Below are 16064 nucleotides of genomic sequence, written 5' to 3'. Positions count from 1 at the left end.
ACCTGCTTGGTTCTCTGCTTGGAACCCTGCTTGATTATTGGGTATCTAGGATTGTCAGAGTATTTGTTTGTTTATTTATGTCAATTCCAACTCCAGTTGTGTTCATTGTAGATTTAATGACTTGGCTAATTTTTCAGGCTGAAATAATCAATATTCACATGTCCATAGTGTCTTCTGAGTGGTTTGAGTATAGGAAATTTGGGGCCCATAAATAATGGCATTGTTCCCCCAAAATGTTGCTAATGTAATTATTTTATTAACTCATCATCATGGTTAAAAAAGCATTTTGTGTTTTAATTTTTGCTAAATAATTTTTTTCTTTATTTTAATCTTTAAATATTTTGAAATGGAAAGTACTCTATCTTTTGTGACAGATGACATGCTACAATTCTTGCTGAATTCAGCAACCTATCAAGTGATGGTTAGTGATGACAAAAAATAATAGCGTTACTAATTCTTAAACTGTTGGGTGTATGTTGTAAATGAGAAAATATGGAAATGAAGCAGCACATCTTTGTGAACTGTCCAATAATGATAGAGGAAGGATACTGTGTGTGGGGTTTTTAACTACATTACTAGGTTGTATATGCTGTGTGGTAACGAATGGTTACTTCCAGAAGAAAAAAAACCTAACTTTTTTTTCTGCTTCCATCCTTTAATAAATTATATCTCTGTATGAGAGTGAGTGAATGTTCTTTGTTAATGCAATACAGAGCTTTAATTAATTTAAGTGGTTACTTGTTATAATGTTGTTGCTTAAGTAGTATGGACAACACATACAAGATGTTGCTGTCTTTTAGTTTTGCTTCCTGGTTGACTTCATGAAACCTTATTTTCATGCTGAAATGCTTCAGATCATCTTTACAAAACAGGTGGCTGCCCAGGTTTTCATTTTAGTTCAAATAATTGCTGAATGATTGCACTGGTCTCAGCTATATTGACATGAGTTCCATTGCTTTTTAATACCACACTGAAGTAATGCACCCTAGATAGGTAAGAGGTTGAATAAATTTCCTTAAATAACTCTTAATGAATTTTCATACCTGTTGATTGTTTTTGTCTTTAACTTTGCAGTTGTGTGAGTCCTTGGAAGAGCTACAAAATATGAATGGAAAACTGCGAAATGAAGGGCAAGGCATTTGGGCTCTGCTGGGTAGAATCATTGGACAGGTTGGTTGGGTTCTTCCCCCCTCTTTGTGGTTCATAGGCAGACCTGTTTTTCCAAGAATAGGCCTTTTTGTTTCTGTCTGTTACTTCTATGGCCAAATCAATTGATTTGATCAGACCCAGGCTTTACTCTGGGGATAATGTTTCCTGATTGAAATATCTAGACTTCTGCAAACCACCTACTGGGAACCTGTAGCTTAATTTTGTTGTTGTAATAGTGATCTTGTTTGCAAAATTCTTTCATTTGGTATAACTGATTGACCTGTCATTTGTGATGAACCATACCATGAAGCATGAGTTAATCCTACCATTTTTGTCTCCGCATTGTCTTTAGTTGCTGTAGGCTTCAAATGATATGGTCACTCTTCATGGCTTTTGTAAGATAGAAATCTTTAAAACTGCAGTATGGATGTGAGTTTTTTTAACTGGACAGAGCAGAATATTTTGGTCAAATGAATATAAATATCTAGGAGAAAAGATGATTTGGATTACTTCTGTTGCCAGCAGTTCTTTGTTCTCATTGATACACATGGAGAAAAGAGAGAAGTACAGATTCTCTCCATGTTTTGATATTTGTTTTATGTTAAAGGTATTAAATGGCAATGGACATTTTAGATGTCAGAGAGAGACTGAAATGATTTCCAGTTATGGTTTGAAGATTGAAGAAACTGTTAATTGTGAAAATGCAGACACAATTAGGTCACAATTGTGTTGTGCCCTTTGGTACTGCTGAGTTTGTGCTGCTGTTCAGAAAATGAAGCTTACCCTTTCTTTATGCAGCAGTAGTTCTTAAGGTATGCTAGCTTCTTCTGGTTCTATTTGTCCGCCTATCTTTCCTACTTCTGAAGAAGGATTCTCACGTAATGTATCTTTTGAATCACAATTGTGTTGTTTTCCCCTCCTTTTTAAAACGGCTTTCAGTAAGTATTCGCAAAGATATTTCCAGTTACAAATGTTACTAAATTAAAAAAAAAGAAGAGTTAAATAGAATTCATTTGCAAAGCTTGGATGACATTTTTTTTCCAGTTGGTTGAACAGATGCAGACCCACGGGGCTGCTGAGAAATGACTTTGATAGATGGTTGCTGTCTGAGAAGCTAGCATGCTGCAGATTAGTAGAAACCCGAAGAGAATCTCATCTGCTTTGTGGAAGGCTTGGTCCAATAAGATAATTTTTCTAATTAACCTATCGAGCACCAATGTAGGCAGGGATGTTGGGGAAAATAAACTGCCTCAGTTGTCTTCTGTCAGTTTTGTGAATTTGCCTTTGCTTGTTTCACCTACCTAGACAAATGCATCCTTGTCCCTCCCTCTCTTTGAAGCTTGAAGAAAAATTTTAAAAGCTAGTCTTTCATGTGTTTTTTATTTATTGAATTGGAAAAAAAATATGAGTATAACATTACTTTATCCCAGTATGATTTTGTCATATAAACTTCTGTAGTTAATCTTGTCTGCAAAATAGCTAGCTAAGCAATTTCCCACTCATAATTTGAGTCTTGTTCTTCGTGCACTGAGATTGGAGTGGTATTCTCTAAAAGTCTCAAGACTCATGTATACTGCATTTGTTCAAATCCAATAGAAACTGAACATACCAGCAATTTTACGTGCTCCTAAGGAAAGGAAACCAAGTAAAAAGGAAGGAGGAACGCAAAAGACATCTACGCTTCCAGCCGTGCTTTATAGGCAAGTAATGAAGTCTTGACAGAATAGATACAATATCTAGTAAGTTATAGTTTCACAAGAGTGTTAAAATTGTTTGCTTCAGTTTTGATTAACAAAATGCTGCAGAGTTGTCTACATGTTTTACTTATTTCTGAATGCTAAGTTGAATAGTAATCAGTTCTTCACCTTAGCACACATCAGTAAGGTTTGGGGTTTTTGCTAATTTGATAGCCGTGCTTTAAGGACAAAGGTAACTCTTTACAGCTGAAATAGAAGTGTCCTTTGTGATATGAACATTTTTACCTGGTCATCTTGTCTTTTGAATGTAATCCTCTGTGTTGATGATTTTGCAACAGTGCCGCTACTGTTTAGTCACAGTGGCTGGATACATACTACACTTGTCATATAACAATTTTTTCTTTTTGCTCGTGGGTTGTCAAATGCTTTGGAATGTCTTGTGTTTTAAATTTCCCTACATCTATTTCTATTAATTCCCAAGAAAATAAAATGTATTCACTTACTCTGTCATTGTTCCACCTTTACCCCTCTTCTGTAAATTGTGAAGCTACTGACTGGGTTTTAACTAAGCCTAACAGTGGAACATATACTAGGATCCCAGAGCATGACTGTGCAAAATACACATATCATCTTGGATCTTCTTTTGCCACGAGCCGAGAAGTGGCACAGTCTGACGCTTAGCTAGAGAGCAGCAGCCAGGCCTCCAGCCACAGCAAGTGGGCAGTATCTTGCCCAGCTAGTTGGCTTAATGAAGAAGGTGGATTACCTGAGCAAAAGTTAATTCTAGTACTGTGAGAAGTGCAAATCTTGAGAACATGGCAGTGGGCTGAGGATTTGGCAGTTTAGATGTATACACAAATAAATAATAGGAGTCGTGCTTTACTGTTCTGTTTCATTCAAATCCAGTCATTTAATTCCTCCCATTTTATAATGGAATCAACACCAGATCTTTTTGAAATACCTACGTTTCAATTCCAGTAAAATAATAATAATGAAAAGGAAATATTATTTCTTATGAGTTGATATGTTGCCCAACATAATAGCAGTGCAGACCTACTTCAGTGTGCTTGCATTATTAAAATAAGCATATGATTGTTAAGACTGATAATAGCAGCATAATTTTTAATTTAAGTGTCTGGATGGCAGAGATAATATTTGTTCCGTTTGCCACTGGTACATTTTGTTGAAGTATCAAGTGATTACTTAGTGATTAGAAGTCCTCAAATTAGATTGAAATCCATTTTATTGTGAAGTTAACTATATTAGGTGTCTTACATGCTTTACTGTGTGTAGGTAGAAGCTCCTTAAAGAGTGATGATGCACTTAAATGATGCATTCAAATCGAAGTTTCCCCATGTTTGTATTGAAACTGGGGAATGTGCTGGGATGTATTGTTTATTCTTTATGATTTCAAATGTAATTATAATGCTTTTCTGCTACCTACATTAAAAGTTGTGGAATTTGCAAGAAGAACCATGACCAACACCTACTGCTACTGTGTGACACTTGTAAACTCCATTATCATCTTGGTTGCCTGGATCCACCTCTTACAAGGATGCCAAGGAAGACCAAGAACAGTTACTGGTAAGAATGCAGTTGATGTGTTGTCTTGTGCTATCTCTGTGCTTGAAGTAGGACATAAACATGAATAGACTCACAAATTCTAAGTGGTTTAGATATTGCTATAATGCAGGCTGAGCGGAGTTACTTTATTTTCAGGTTATTAGCAGTGATATTTCAAGGTTTAGAAAAAAAAAGTTGTAAAGGTTTTCTTATTGTTAGCCACTGTGTAGAAATAGATTATAACTTTAATTTTCTTAGCTTTTGAGTTAATTTGTAATTACTAATACTGCTATGTAATAATGGTAGGAAACTATAGGCTGCTTTCAGGAGATGAAAGATTTGGTCTTCTGTTTATCTTAGGACCCAGATATGCTACTGTCTGTCCAGATCTTTAGCAAAATGCTTGTAAATACTTAAAAATAAACTAGTAAAATTGGTTTATTATAATATGCAATATAGGAAATCAGTCGGGTTTACTTCTGTCTTATGACTCAAATCTGCAATGGCAGAAGCATATGCATAACTGTACTTACTGCAGTTATGTTTCCATGAATTAAAATTCTTTTTGTACCAGTGGAGCAGAACAAAAGCTAAGTGGTACAATGGAAAACTGACAGTGTGGTGAAGGTGCTGATTTCCAAACTGTCATAAAAATTCCTGTGCTGCTGTGTTGTGTTAGTGTTCTGCATGTTTCTAAACTGCTCTGAAATGTGTTAGAAGCAGTTATTCAGAAGCAGGTTTTACCTGGCAAGAAGTTAGTGTACAGCATCTCCAGGAATCATCATCACCTTGTCTGAACATTAAGGTACCAAATCAGAATTGTATAAGAATTCCTTCTAAAAATACATTGAAACTATTTTAATCAAGAAAACCTGGTTTCTGTTTTTCTTCGTATGTTTCTTTTTTTATTATTATTATTTTTTTATTTTTTAAAGCTTACATAAAACATTTACTTAAGTCATCTTCTTGGGTAGTTTTGATGACTGTGTGCAGAGCAAGATGGCCAGTACATGAAATGGGAGGTCTCTTTTTTTAAAAATATATCTTAACATGACAAAAACTGGATTTTCCCCAGTAAATTTAGTTAGTAAATTAATAGAGATTTCCTTTAAAAGATGAAAATCTCAGAAAGGTTTTCGCCATCGCTGATATTTTTCTGCACTTAATTTTCCTTTAATTATTTAATGTAGTCTGTGATTTTGGACTTTCCATTATTTCAAGGGCATTCTGAGCTCTTTGGTCAAAGTTACCAAGTAGTTATGTTACATGGAAGCTTTTATGGTTTGTTGGGTTTTTTTTTTATTTTTTGGTAGCTTCTGCATTTGCACAGGAGGTTCTTGATTTTTGTTCTGCTCTTTAACCAAGTTGAAAAGGCTCACTAAAAGCCATCAGTGCAAAAAGATGTAAGACTACAATTCTCAGTAGCTGATAAAGGCAGAATAGTTCAGGTTAGGTAGTAAAAGCTTTTATTTCAAAGCTATAACTTATCTTTGTTGTGAATTTCATGGTTCAATTATATCTCAGATCACAAATTTAGCTTTTACTTCTAATTAGCTAAGGCATATTCTAGAGTGTGAGATTATAGCAGACAAATTGAGCTGTATTGATTGCATTCTTTTCATCACTGGACATGCCTTTATGTATTCTTTTTAGGATCAGTAGAGGGCATATAGAATGGACCCTTAATCTTAAGTTTGAGTTCAGCAGGTTCCCCCCCACCTGCTGTTTTGAATGCAACTTTAAGCTTTTGATTAAGGTATGAAGAAAAGTGCATTTCTTTTTTTTTTATATAGGGGCCATGTACTATTCAGATATTTGTACAGGATATAATGAGAACTTACGCAAAAAGATAAAATGGGTATAGTGGGAAATTCCTTGAAACATTAGGGAGGTTGAAAGACTTTAGAGTGGTTAAAAATGTTGACTTCACCCTTCTTTTAAAATAGTAAGCAGGAAACAGTTTAAAATAATTGTTTCCTAATTTTTACTTTCTATTCCATTATCCCTGCTAATCATTTACTCATAATTGCTAACTTGAACCTTTGCAAAAGATTTGATGATTAGTCATATACTCCATCAATACAAATTTATTTAAACATCGAGTAGTTTAGCATGAGTTTATTCCATATGCTTCTTATTTTATACTGTGTTTGATGATGCCAAATGATTGAGCTTGTGTGTGATGCTATGTAGATTAGTTAAGTTATACTTTTTGTCCGTTTCATGCTCAGTATGTAATAGAAATTTAAATTACAATATACAAAAAAGGATTTTGAAATTGTTCAACTAAATCCACTATTACATGTAATAGTAAGAAAAAAACCACTTTTTTTATATTTAAAAGCTAATTTGTTAAAGAAAGCACAAATTATAATTAATTATCTCAATTTTGCTAAACATTAAAAGGAGGTAATGATTTTAGTCTTGGTGAAATCATAGTAAGAGTTTAGACCTGGTGAGCGCCTGTGTCTCACAGCTTATTAGAAACTGGTTTCAAGCACTTAACACTAAGAGTTTCCCCTGTTCAGAGGCCTGACAGTTTTCTCCAAGGTAACATTTTTACATTTTGAATATTTTAGAAAGAAATTGTAACATAGTGAGTTCAAAGCCTGTCCTCATTTCAAATAGATTTATTTTGAGAGGAAGAGCGTAGCAGCTATTTTAATGTAATATAACATGAAAGCATTAATTTCTGTCTGTTTTGATGTGCTACTTTCAAAGTAGACCAACAGTTCTAATCATAGAGTAAAATGCTGTGGCATACTTTTATTTAAACATTTGGAAATTTTCAGTTTCTTAGAAATCCTGTTGATTAAACACTAGAATATTCTTTTGATTCACAAGTTATCACAAAATTCAGTCTTGTCATTCTCTCTAACTTGTGTGCTTTTTTGCTCTTGCCCATTCTGGATGGACTGGGAACTATATATTTTCCTGGTGGAGAATGATCTGAACTGATATAAAAGCAATGGACAAGTGTTGACAGATGATACAATGAATCAAAATCTGATTGTAAAATATTGGCATTTTCATTAAGAAAATACTTGGCAGCTACCAACAGGGACTAGCTCTTTCTATTGAAATGAGATTGCTGAAAAACATTGATAACTTCCGGTAGCTTATGAAATGCTGGGGGTGGAGATGAACCAAACAAGGACTAATGATCATATTAGGCTTGGTGGTTTTTATTTTTGTTCTGGAAGACCAAGTTATTTTAGTGCCAACTCTGCTGTGGGGAGTGTTGGCCACAGGACAGAATGAGCTGTGGAGTTCCTGATCCTACGTCCTCTGAACACTCATTCCGTATCTGGACGTTTATTCGTATTCCTGACCCCACTCATTCAGTACTGATCCAGCAGAACTTGATTGTTTTTTTTCATCCTTAATTGTTGGATAATAATTTAAAATTATTAACTTATGTAAGTGTGAGTGCGATACAATATTACATATAACATATATTTTTATGTATTTGTCACTCATCCTAATTGAACAATGTTTGGGTCTTTGAAAATAGCGAATTTTCAGCACCTTTACTGGCTGAAAGATGCTCTTTGAAGCTCTTTGACAAACTATTTTTGGTTCGTATATACTGTCTTTTATCTCCAGAATAAGAGCAGTCCTCTTTTTTTCCACTTCCAGTACATCTTTCAACATGTGTGATTTATTCAAATTACCAGAGCATAGGTGTCATCTTAAAGCTATGGTCCACGTTTCTCAAGTTCAAAGCAGTTTAATTCTTTGCTAACATGCAAGAAGTGATTTATCACAGAGTATGTCTATGAGACCTGTTTCCTCCTAATTAAAACCAAGCCAATCTCTAGGTAATAACTGTACAGTTTTCTTTTTTAAACACAAAGAGCAGAATTATTTTCTTCTGGAAGCACTGTAGTGGTGTTCACTCAACACAGAGATTTAACTTTACTGTTTTCACAGGAAGTACTGTGTGCAGAGGATGCTAGTTTCTTCCAAATCCTCTTCTTGCCTAATGCCCAGTTGTGATTATAAGAATGACTGTCTTGTTCAGACTGAGTCCTTTGTATTTTCATTGCTCAGGCCACTCTGAAACTATGTACTGTGACACAGTTAAGGCAGTCTAATTCATCTATAATGTGATAATTGAACAAAACATCTTTTTTTTTTTCCTAATTTTTGTGGTGTTACCTTTTCAGTAAGATTATTTTCATATGTTTTTATACGGTTTTCTGTCTCATATAGCAAAGATGTTGTTTGCTTTGTTATTAGAATTTCAAAAATAAACTTAGCACAAATCTGGGTTTACCAGTATATTGGCTTTGAGTCCTGTTTGTGAGATCTTCAACTTTGTGACCTTCCATTCATAAAAGAATGGTTTTCAGTGTTTCTTCCACCTTTTCTAATAATCCATGTCAGGCTTGTCAGTTAAAGGGCATTTCGATTTTTTTTTTTTTTTGACATGTAAAGTTGCAGCATAAGGAAGTATCATAATGTCATTGTTTGCACTAATTTTTGGGGAAGTAACAGGGTTTTCTCTGTGGTTTTCATTGCCACTTCACCAAAAAAACCACCCCATTTCCAAACTGTCCCTCCCCTCCTTGTTTTCTCAGTGATATAGATGTTCACTTTTTCACTTTGTAAATTTCTAGGTTAAAGGCCTCATGTTATTGGTTTCTAAAACTTCATAAACAGAAACACTCTTTGGTCTAGGAGTGCTTACTAAAGCCCCAAAGCAAAGCCCCGTTATAAGTTCATATGTTTTTTGAAGCTGCCCATGCTAAGAAATCTATTCACCACCAGGCAACGCAGAAACATTTGCATCATGCAGTTACACAGAAACAGTTTGAGTGTTAGCCTGGGCCATTAATAATTTTTGAAAATTAATAATGTGTGTTCCTTTTCATTTGCTGTTCTTGTCTTTTGCTAGTGAGTTGAGAATATCCATTTGCTTTGTGAGATGGTAAGGTCTCTCTGGTACCTTTGGTTCTTGTACCAACTCACATTGAAAACACAACAAAACCATGCAACTTTTTTCTTCTGTAGGTTGTTAATGCTTAATCACAGACTTTCTGTACGATGAAAAGGTTCCAAATCTTCACTGAGCTTTCTTGATGGATCAAACATTTTGAGTAATTTTTAGTAGTAGACATATTATCGCCTATTACTGATTTTTCTCTGTGAGTCTAACTTAGGCAAGTCCAGACTAAAAGCCAAACAAAACCTGTGTACAGAAGTTGACTCTTTGGCACCATTTCTCCTGTTAATTTTTTTGTGCTGCATGGCATTGCATGCTAATTTAGGGCTAGTCGAAGATTGTTGGAACACTTGGAAAGGTGACCTGTTGTAGTAGGTTCTCTATTCACTGATTGTCCTTGAAGAGGTGAAATTAAATGAGTGTGACTTTAGCGTAGCCAAAAGGAAGAGGAGTTATATGGCTGCTTTCTATGAATGTATTTGGATTAAACAGCAGAATGGGAAAAGAGTTCTTTAAATTCAACAACCATGTTGAAATAAACTGTAATAGGAGCTGAAGGTTAGGAGATTGTTTCCAAGTCAGAGGAGTGTGTGTCTGTAATAGCTTTTCTGTGGGCCCTATGGGAGCTCACAGCCAAACTACTTTATAGTTGAAGCTTGACTGTTTTGTAATAGGGTTGATAAGATGTGGTTGCCTGTGATAGTAGAGGCTATTCCAGTAAATCAAGAGGTTGCTTGTAAGTTCATGTTTATAACTTTCCTTTTTCCCTCACCTTCAGTGTATTTGTGAAGTTTTGTTCTGTTATTCACGCCCCTCACACACATACTATGGTTTTGCAGCTGTCTTTTTGTACATCTGGCTTTTTTCTAATTTTGATTGCTTTGACACTTGCACCCCTGCTTCAGAGCAAGCTGATCATTAAATGGAATTTCAGGAACTTGTATACAGTACCTCATCTGTTGATGGAGGTGTTTCTTGTCTTCCTCACTAACATCAAAGTTAAAACACTTCATTTATTTATATTTAAATAGGGCCCTAATGAAATTAAAGTACCGTACTGATCTCCACAGTTAGTTTCTGTACAACTGTCTGAGCTTATGTAGCAGAAAAACAGTGTCTTTCCCATTTAGCAGTGCAGAGCTAAAGAATGGGAATGATTTAAATCATAGGTGCAGGGTGGTAGATCCAAGAGACTGGGTTCCCGACACCAAATGTTACTGTAAAATCATGCTACTATTTTTGTTTTACAAAATCTTCAATTTTTTTAGTGCGGCTCTTTAGTCGTAGAATGGTTATTTTTTAATTTATACATAGTACATATTTTTACCATAATAATGGGGAAAATAAACTTTTTCTAAGAAATGCTTATTGCAGTATTTTTGAGCATTTTCATAGCTATTGCTTACAGCTGCATAAGCAGATCATAGTAAGTACTTTTGATTGTGCTTTCCATTACATAAATTAATGACATGATTGATGCTGCAGTATTATGAAGGGCTGTGCTCTCTGCTGCTTCTTGCCAAACAAAAAATCTCCTTAGAGTTTTGAGTTGGACAACTTGAAGACAAGGCATCACATAAAAGTAAAGAACAAAAGTTTTCATTAACATATTTTTAGTTAACATCCCCATTTATGACTTTGCATAAGATGAGTATTTTCTGCAAATGAGAACAAAATTTGGTGAATTCTTTTTTTGTTAATTCTGTTGTGGAGCTTGTTAATAGCATTACCTTAGCCTCTGTTTACTTTGAAGTTCTGATTGTGATTTTGTACATTTTCAAAAACTCAGCAGGCATTTTTTTCGACTCAGTGTTCAGAGTTTGTCACTATACGTCTCCAGCTTCTGTAGCTTTAATTGTCTCTTAACTACCTTTTTCAGATTTAAAACCTACTCCCTTAGAAAATATGTATTAACATTGATTTTCATAACAGATGGTTCTTCTAAATCTCTGCCACTAAAGAGCGCTCTCCTCAGAATGAATTCAGTGCCGTGTCAGTGTAAACATTAAACTGCAGCAGCAGTTACAGTCATGAATAGATTACAGATCAGTGGGCACCATTAAAAATGGGGTTATGCTAGGATATAAATGGTTAAATAGAATACATCTTTCTTGAAGATTGAATCCTACTTTCAAAATGTCGGTTTTCAAAGTTTAAATACTGTCAGAAAAAAAGCCAAACCACCCATCAATAAGAAAGTCTTGCTTGTTTTTTGCTTGGTGGCTTAAAATATTTTTGAGGGACTTCTTTAGGTGTCCATTCGGTTTCTTGACTTTTGAATTTATTTTAAACCCAAGCACTTCAAAACGTTTCTTTTTCTGCTTTTGTGACTGCAGTTTTAAATAGAAAATCTTCTACTTTGCAGGCAGTGCTCAGAGTGTGACCAGGCAGGTAGCAGTGACATGGAGGCTGATATCGCCATGGAAACCTTACCAGATGGGACCAAACGATCAAGGAGGCAAATTAAGGAACCAGTGAAATTTGTTCCTCAAGATGTGCCACCAGAACCGAAGAAAATTCCAATCAGAAATACGGTAAATGATGATTGAATTGTTGTTATGCAGCTCACATTCATAATAATTTTAAGATGACTTATGTTTTGGACATTTGATTGATCTTCTGTTTTTGTTATGAATTTCCTTCCCTCTGTTTAATGCTTTAGTATTTGTGTATATACTTTTGCTACAGTAAAAAGCTGGGAAACACGATGCTGAACTGAAGAGCTGTACAAGCTTTTTGTTTTACCTGGGTCACAAAGTCCTCTGTCAATTGCAGAAAAAAGGAAAATTCATTTTGCACTTTAAATTTAGTCTTTACAGCTGTTCTTCACCTTAGTAGTAAAGACACTTTGTTCTTGTATGATAAGATTTAAATATATCAAATTACCAATTACAACTGTAAAGTTGTTATCATTTCCTTATGTACAGGCAACCTACTGACTGCACATTTTGTGACTCTTACAAGACCCTGTTATTTTACTTTGTTTAGCTTCCTAGTCTTACTAGTCACTGTATGATTTCTCAGACTTTCCTGGTGGATAGTTTTTAGAGAAGAGAAGCAAAAGCTCTTTTTTACTGTATTGATGAAAATATTTAGCATCTTTCTTTCATTTGAAGGTAAAACTTCTTTATTAATCACTGTGTTCTGTTGTGTTTCTCTGGTTGCTCTAATCCTTACAATTTTGCTCTCCTGCTTGCTCATAAAATAAGGTTTTTCACGTGTGATGTGTCACATCACCTATAAAATGTACATATAGGGCTTTTAGGTCCAGTTTAGGGAATGAGTAGTCTTCCCGTGACCCTTTGAATGTGAGTAGTAATTATTTATAAAAATTGATGGTTCATCTTCCAGTGTACTACTTTGTATTAGGAAATATTGTCATATTAGGGTTAGACATACTTCATCTCTCATGCACCAAAACTGTTTTCTCACAGGGCTTTCCAGACTTTTTATGCTTGTACTAGCAGATACCATACTTAACTCTTCTGAGTATATACTCGTAGGTTTAAACAGGTGTTTTCCTGATCTAACCTTAAATGTTTGCTTTAGTTACATTTAAAAATATTCAGAATGTTTGAGCTGCAGCTTTATGTAATGGCTTCCTTTTCCTGGTCTGTGACTAAGAAGAACTTTAAGAATTACTCAAGCCAACATTATTAATTTAGCTCAAACTATTAGGAGTGGGAGTAATCCTAAAGTAAATTTTGTGAATAATTGAGAAACTGTAGGAAAGAAATTTGTTTTCCTTTCTCTTTCTCATTGAGGGAGAGTTCCCTTCTTCCCTCAGTATAAGAACATGTAGATTCTTACAGCTGTCTAAGTTGAACTGACTTGTTATGCTGTTGTTCACACAGAAGACTTACCTGATGTTCCTGCTTACTTGAACCCTTTGCATCTTCTCTCCTCTTTACTTCTTTCTCTCTCTTCTCTTTTTACATCTAATATCATAGCATTAGGGAGCGGGGAATCATGATTATTGGACTAAAGAGAACTAAAAGTAGTGCAGAAAAGACATTCATAATAGTAATAGACAGAAGAGTGATAGAAGGCATTGCACAGAAATCCGTAGGAAGACAAGATCGGTTTGTTCTAATACCCATGTAATAACTGTGTGGCTCCTCCTGTGCTTAAATGGAGAGAAGTCAGATTGCTCTGAAGCGTTCCCCTCACACTGTGACACTGTGATGTGCGACACTGGTGCTACATTGGTGATTTGGCACCTCACGAATTAGAGTATGTCTACACACATTGTAGTATGTAATATACAGACTAAATTTACTTAGTGGACTAGTACGTTGGCACAGTACGGCATTGTACTGTGGAAGAATTACTGCTACCAGTCTAAGAAAGACTTTGTTCCTCTGCTTGAATTTTTAGGCTGTCTTTCAATTCTCTCCAGTTCTCTGCTTTTCTACAACATACAGATTTGCAAGATGGCATCTTTGCTGTCCTGTGGGCAGGGCTCCTCTGTCAAAGTTATCTCCACTCTTTTAGCTTTGCCCTAGCTGACACGTTTGGGTTTTTTTTTTATTATTTTATTTATTTCCTACTGCCTTCTACTTACCTGTGGAAGAGAAGGTTCACACCCTTGACACCTGCTGGATTTCTTTATCTGAACTAGGGTGAATTCCTTCATTTGAACTCTTTCACGATCTCGGTGCACTTAAGCTGTATAACAAAATGAAAATAACAGACCTCTGAAGACTTAATAGGTACTTCCTGGCAGTACAGGATTCCCATTTACCTTTGCTATGAACCCAGGAAAGTTGGTGTGAGGTTTTGTTGCTTTTTTGTTATGTTTTTTTAGGAAGAGAATACTTTTTAATGCATTAGATCTGGGGCTGTCTATGTGTTTGAGTGGAGAAAAACCTGACCTTTGAACAACTTCTTATATGAAGTTTACTTGAGTCTGACTACATAGAGAACATCTATGTGGTGCATTTCAACAATGATGACTAGATACTTGTTCTGGTTTTTTCTGTACACCCTGTTCAAATCCTTTAAAATAGTTTAAAATTAAGAAAAAAATTAACAATTTGAAAATAGACTTCACAGTCCTCTCTTCTACGCATACATTGTATCTCTGGGCAAGTTTTATTTGATCTAGTTTTGTTTTCGAAGGAATTGGCAAGCCTGCTTAGCTAACAGTGTGTAATCAGCCTTGCTTACAGTTACAATCAACAAGTGCAACTATAAGACTGTTGAATTGTGTATCTGTTGCTTGTAAGGGAATTTCCATTTGTTTTGCATAAATGTATCTTGAACTGATGTAATTGAAAGAAGTTTTTTTGCCACATACCTAAGAGAACAGAATGCATCTTAAAAGTTTGGATTTCATTGTAGTGGTTTGTCATAGTTAACTCTTCCTTACTTTGTTGACAGAAATTGTGGGTAAGCCCTGATAATTTATTTTGATAAAGTTGCTTTAGATGTTACTGATGACAGTAATAGCTGGTATCTCTAAGACATTTTGTACAAATGCATATGATTAAGCCTATATGCTAACTATACGAAAACATGTTTCATGTTAAATTGTACTTTCAGGATTGATATTTTGCAATCAGCTTGTCCTGCAGCTCCTATTTAGTTACATTGATTTCAGACATAGTAAAGGATACCCTCTTTGCATGAAAAGTTGTTTTTTTTCCTTATTCGTAGTATTTTTTTTCCTAATTTCTGTCTGCTTGGGGTGTACTATGAAGACTAAAAGAGCATTTTAGAAGTATTCATATTTTACCAGTGTTGCTCATCCAATCTAAATAGGGATGTGAACTTAAGTCCTGCAATTTTATTTATTTATTTATTTATTTAAATCCTTAAAGCACTTGAATTCATTGATGTTGTGGATTTTCTTTTCCAGGTCTAAATTATTTTTTAAAGAAAATAGTGGTGGGCTTTTTCCTTTAAATGTAACCTTACAATTTCTTTTTGTTTTGCATTATTGCAAAAAATAATGGCATCTAATTTTACCTTCTGCAACCTATACTATTTTTCCTCCTTCTTTTCCTTTGTGAACTTAACAGTTCTTTTCAGGTTTTTCTCATCATAGGTCTCTTAAGTACTTAGCCTTACATCTGAATCAGGATACTCTTAGCAGAGGTTTAGAGGGGGATACTCTGCATTAGTTTGAATGAAGTGCCTTTTCTTCCTGTCTTCAGTCTGCTTGTGCAAAAAGCTTGGCTTGTAACTAGTTAATGCCTGGGAAGAGCTGTGAATAATATTCATTTTCCAGCTCACTGAGAAGAAGGTGAGACTGTTTGATGACAACTCAGGTTTTCTTCGAGGGACTACGTTGTTCAAATCTTAATCTGATCTTACATCAGAACAGTGGTGGCCAGAGACCTGTGGCAATTGGAGTACACTGGTGTTCACAGCTTCTACATGATATCAGAGACACAGTTTCCTTCTATAATTTGGAAGTGTGAGAGAAGTAAGACTGAAGCAGGTTATTCAGAGTCAGGACAGTGCTTCTCCCTTGTACAGTTCTCTACATTAATTGTGTGTCAGGGCAGTACTTTGCATCCTGATGCTGTGTACGCTTTTTAAAACAACCTTGTGAATGCTCTTTCCATCTCTTAGCTTTCAAATATGTCAGAGGATATTTATATCAAGAACAGCTATTTCAAAGAAAATGAGGGGACAGGGAGGAAGTCCAGCCATTTGGACCGTGCTGTTTTGGAGAAAGCACTTATCTTACTGTACATTAA

At 35.1% G+C, this 16064-nt stretch overlaps 1 protein-coding gene across 1 annotated transcript in view; it reads left to right on the top strand.

Moving 5' to 3' along the window:
* The window catches only part of PHF14 (PHD finger protein 14), a 172360-nt gene that overhangs the window by 44034 nt on the left and 112262 nt on the right, over positions 1–16064 (top strand). The window contains 4 exon segments of the mRNA XM_075746098.1: positions 1075–1170; positions 2746–2849; positions 4299–4430; positions 11723–11891. Coding sequence (XP_075602213.1) covers positions 1075–1170; positions 2746–2849; positions 4299–4430; positions 11723–11891 — 501 coding nt within the window.

The sequence above is a fragment of the Balearica regulorum genome, chromosome 2 (genome assembly GCF_011004875.1).
Source record: "Balearica regulorum gibbericeps isolate bBalReg1 chromosome 2, bBalReg1.pri, whole genome shotgun sequence".
NCBI lineage: Eukaryota > Metazoa > Chordata > Aves > Gruiformes > Gruidae > Balearica > Balearica regulorum.
Note: the sequence above shows the minus strand (reverse complement) of the source record. Positions and strands in the feature narration are given on the sequence as shown.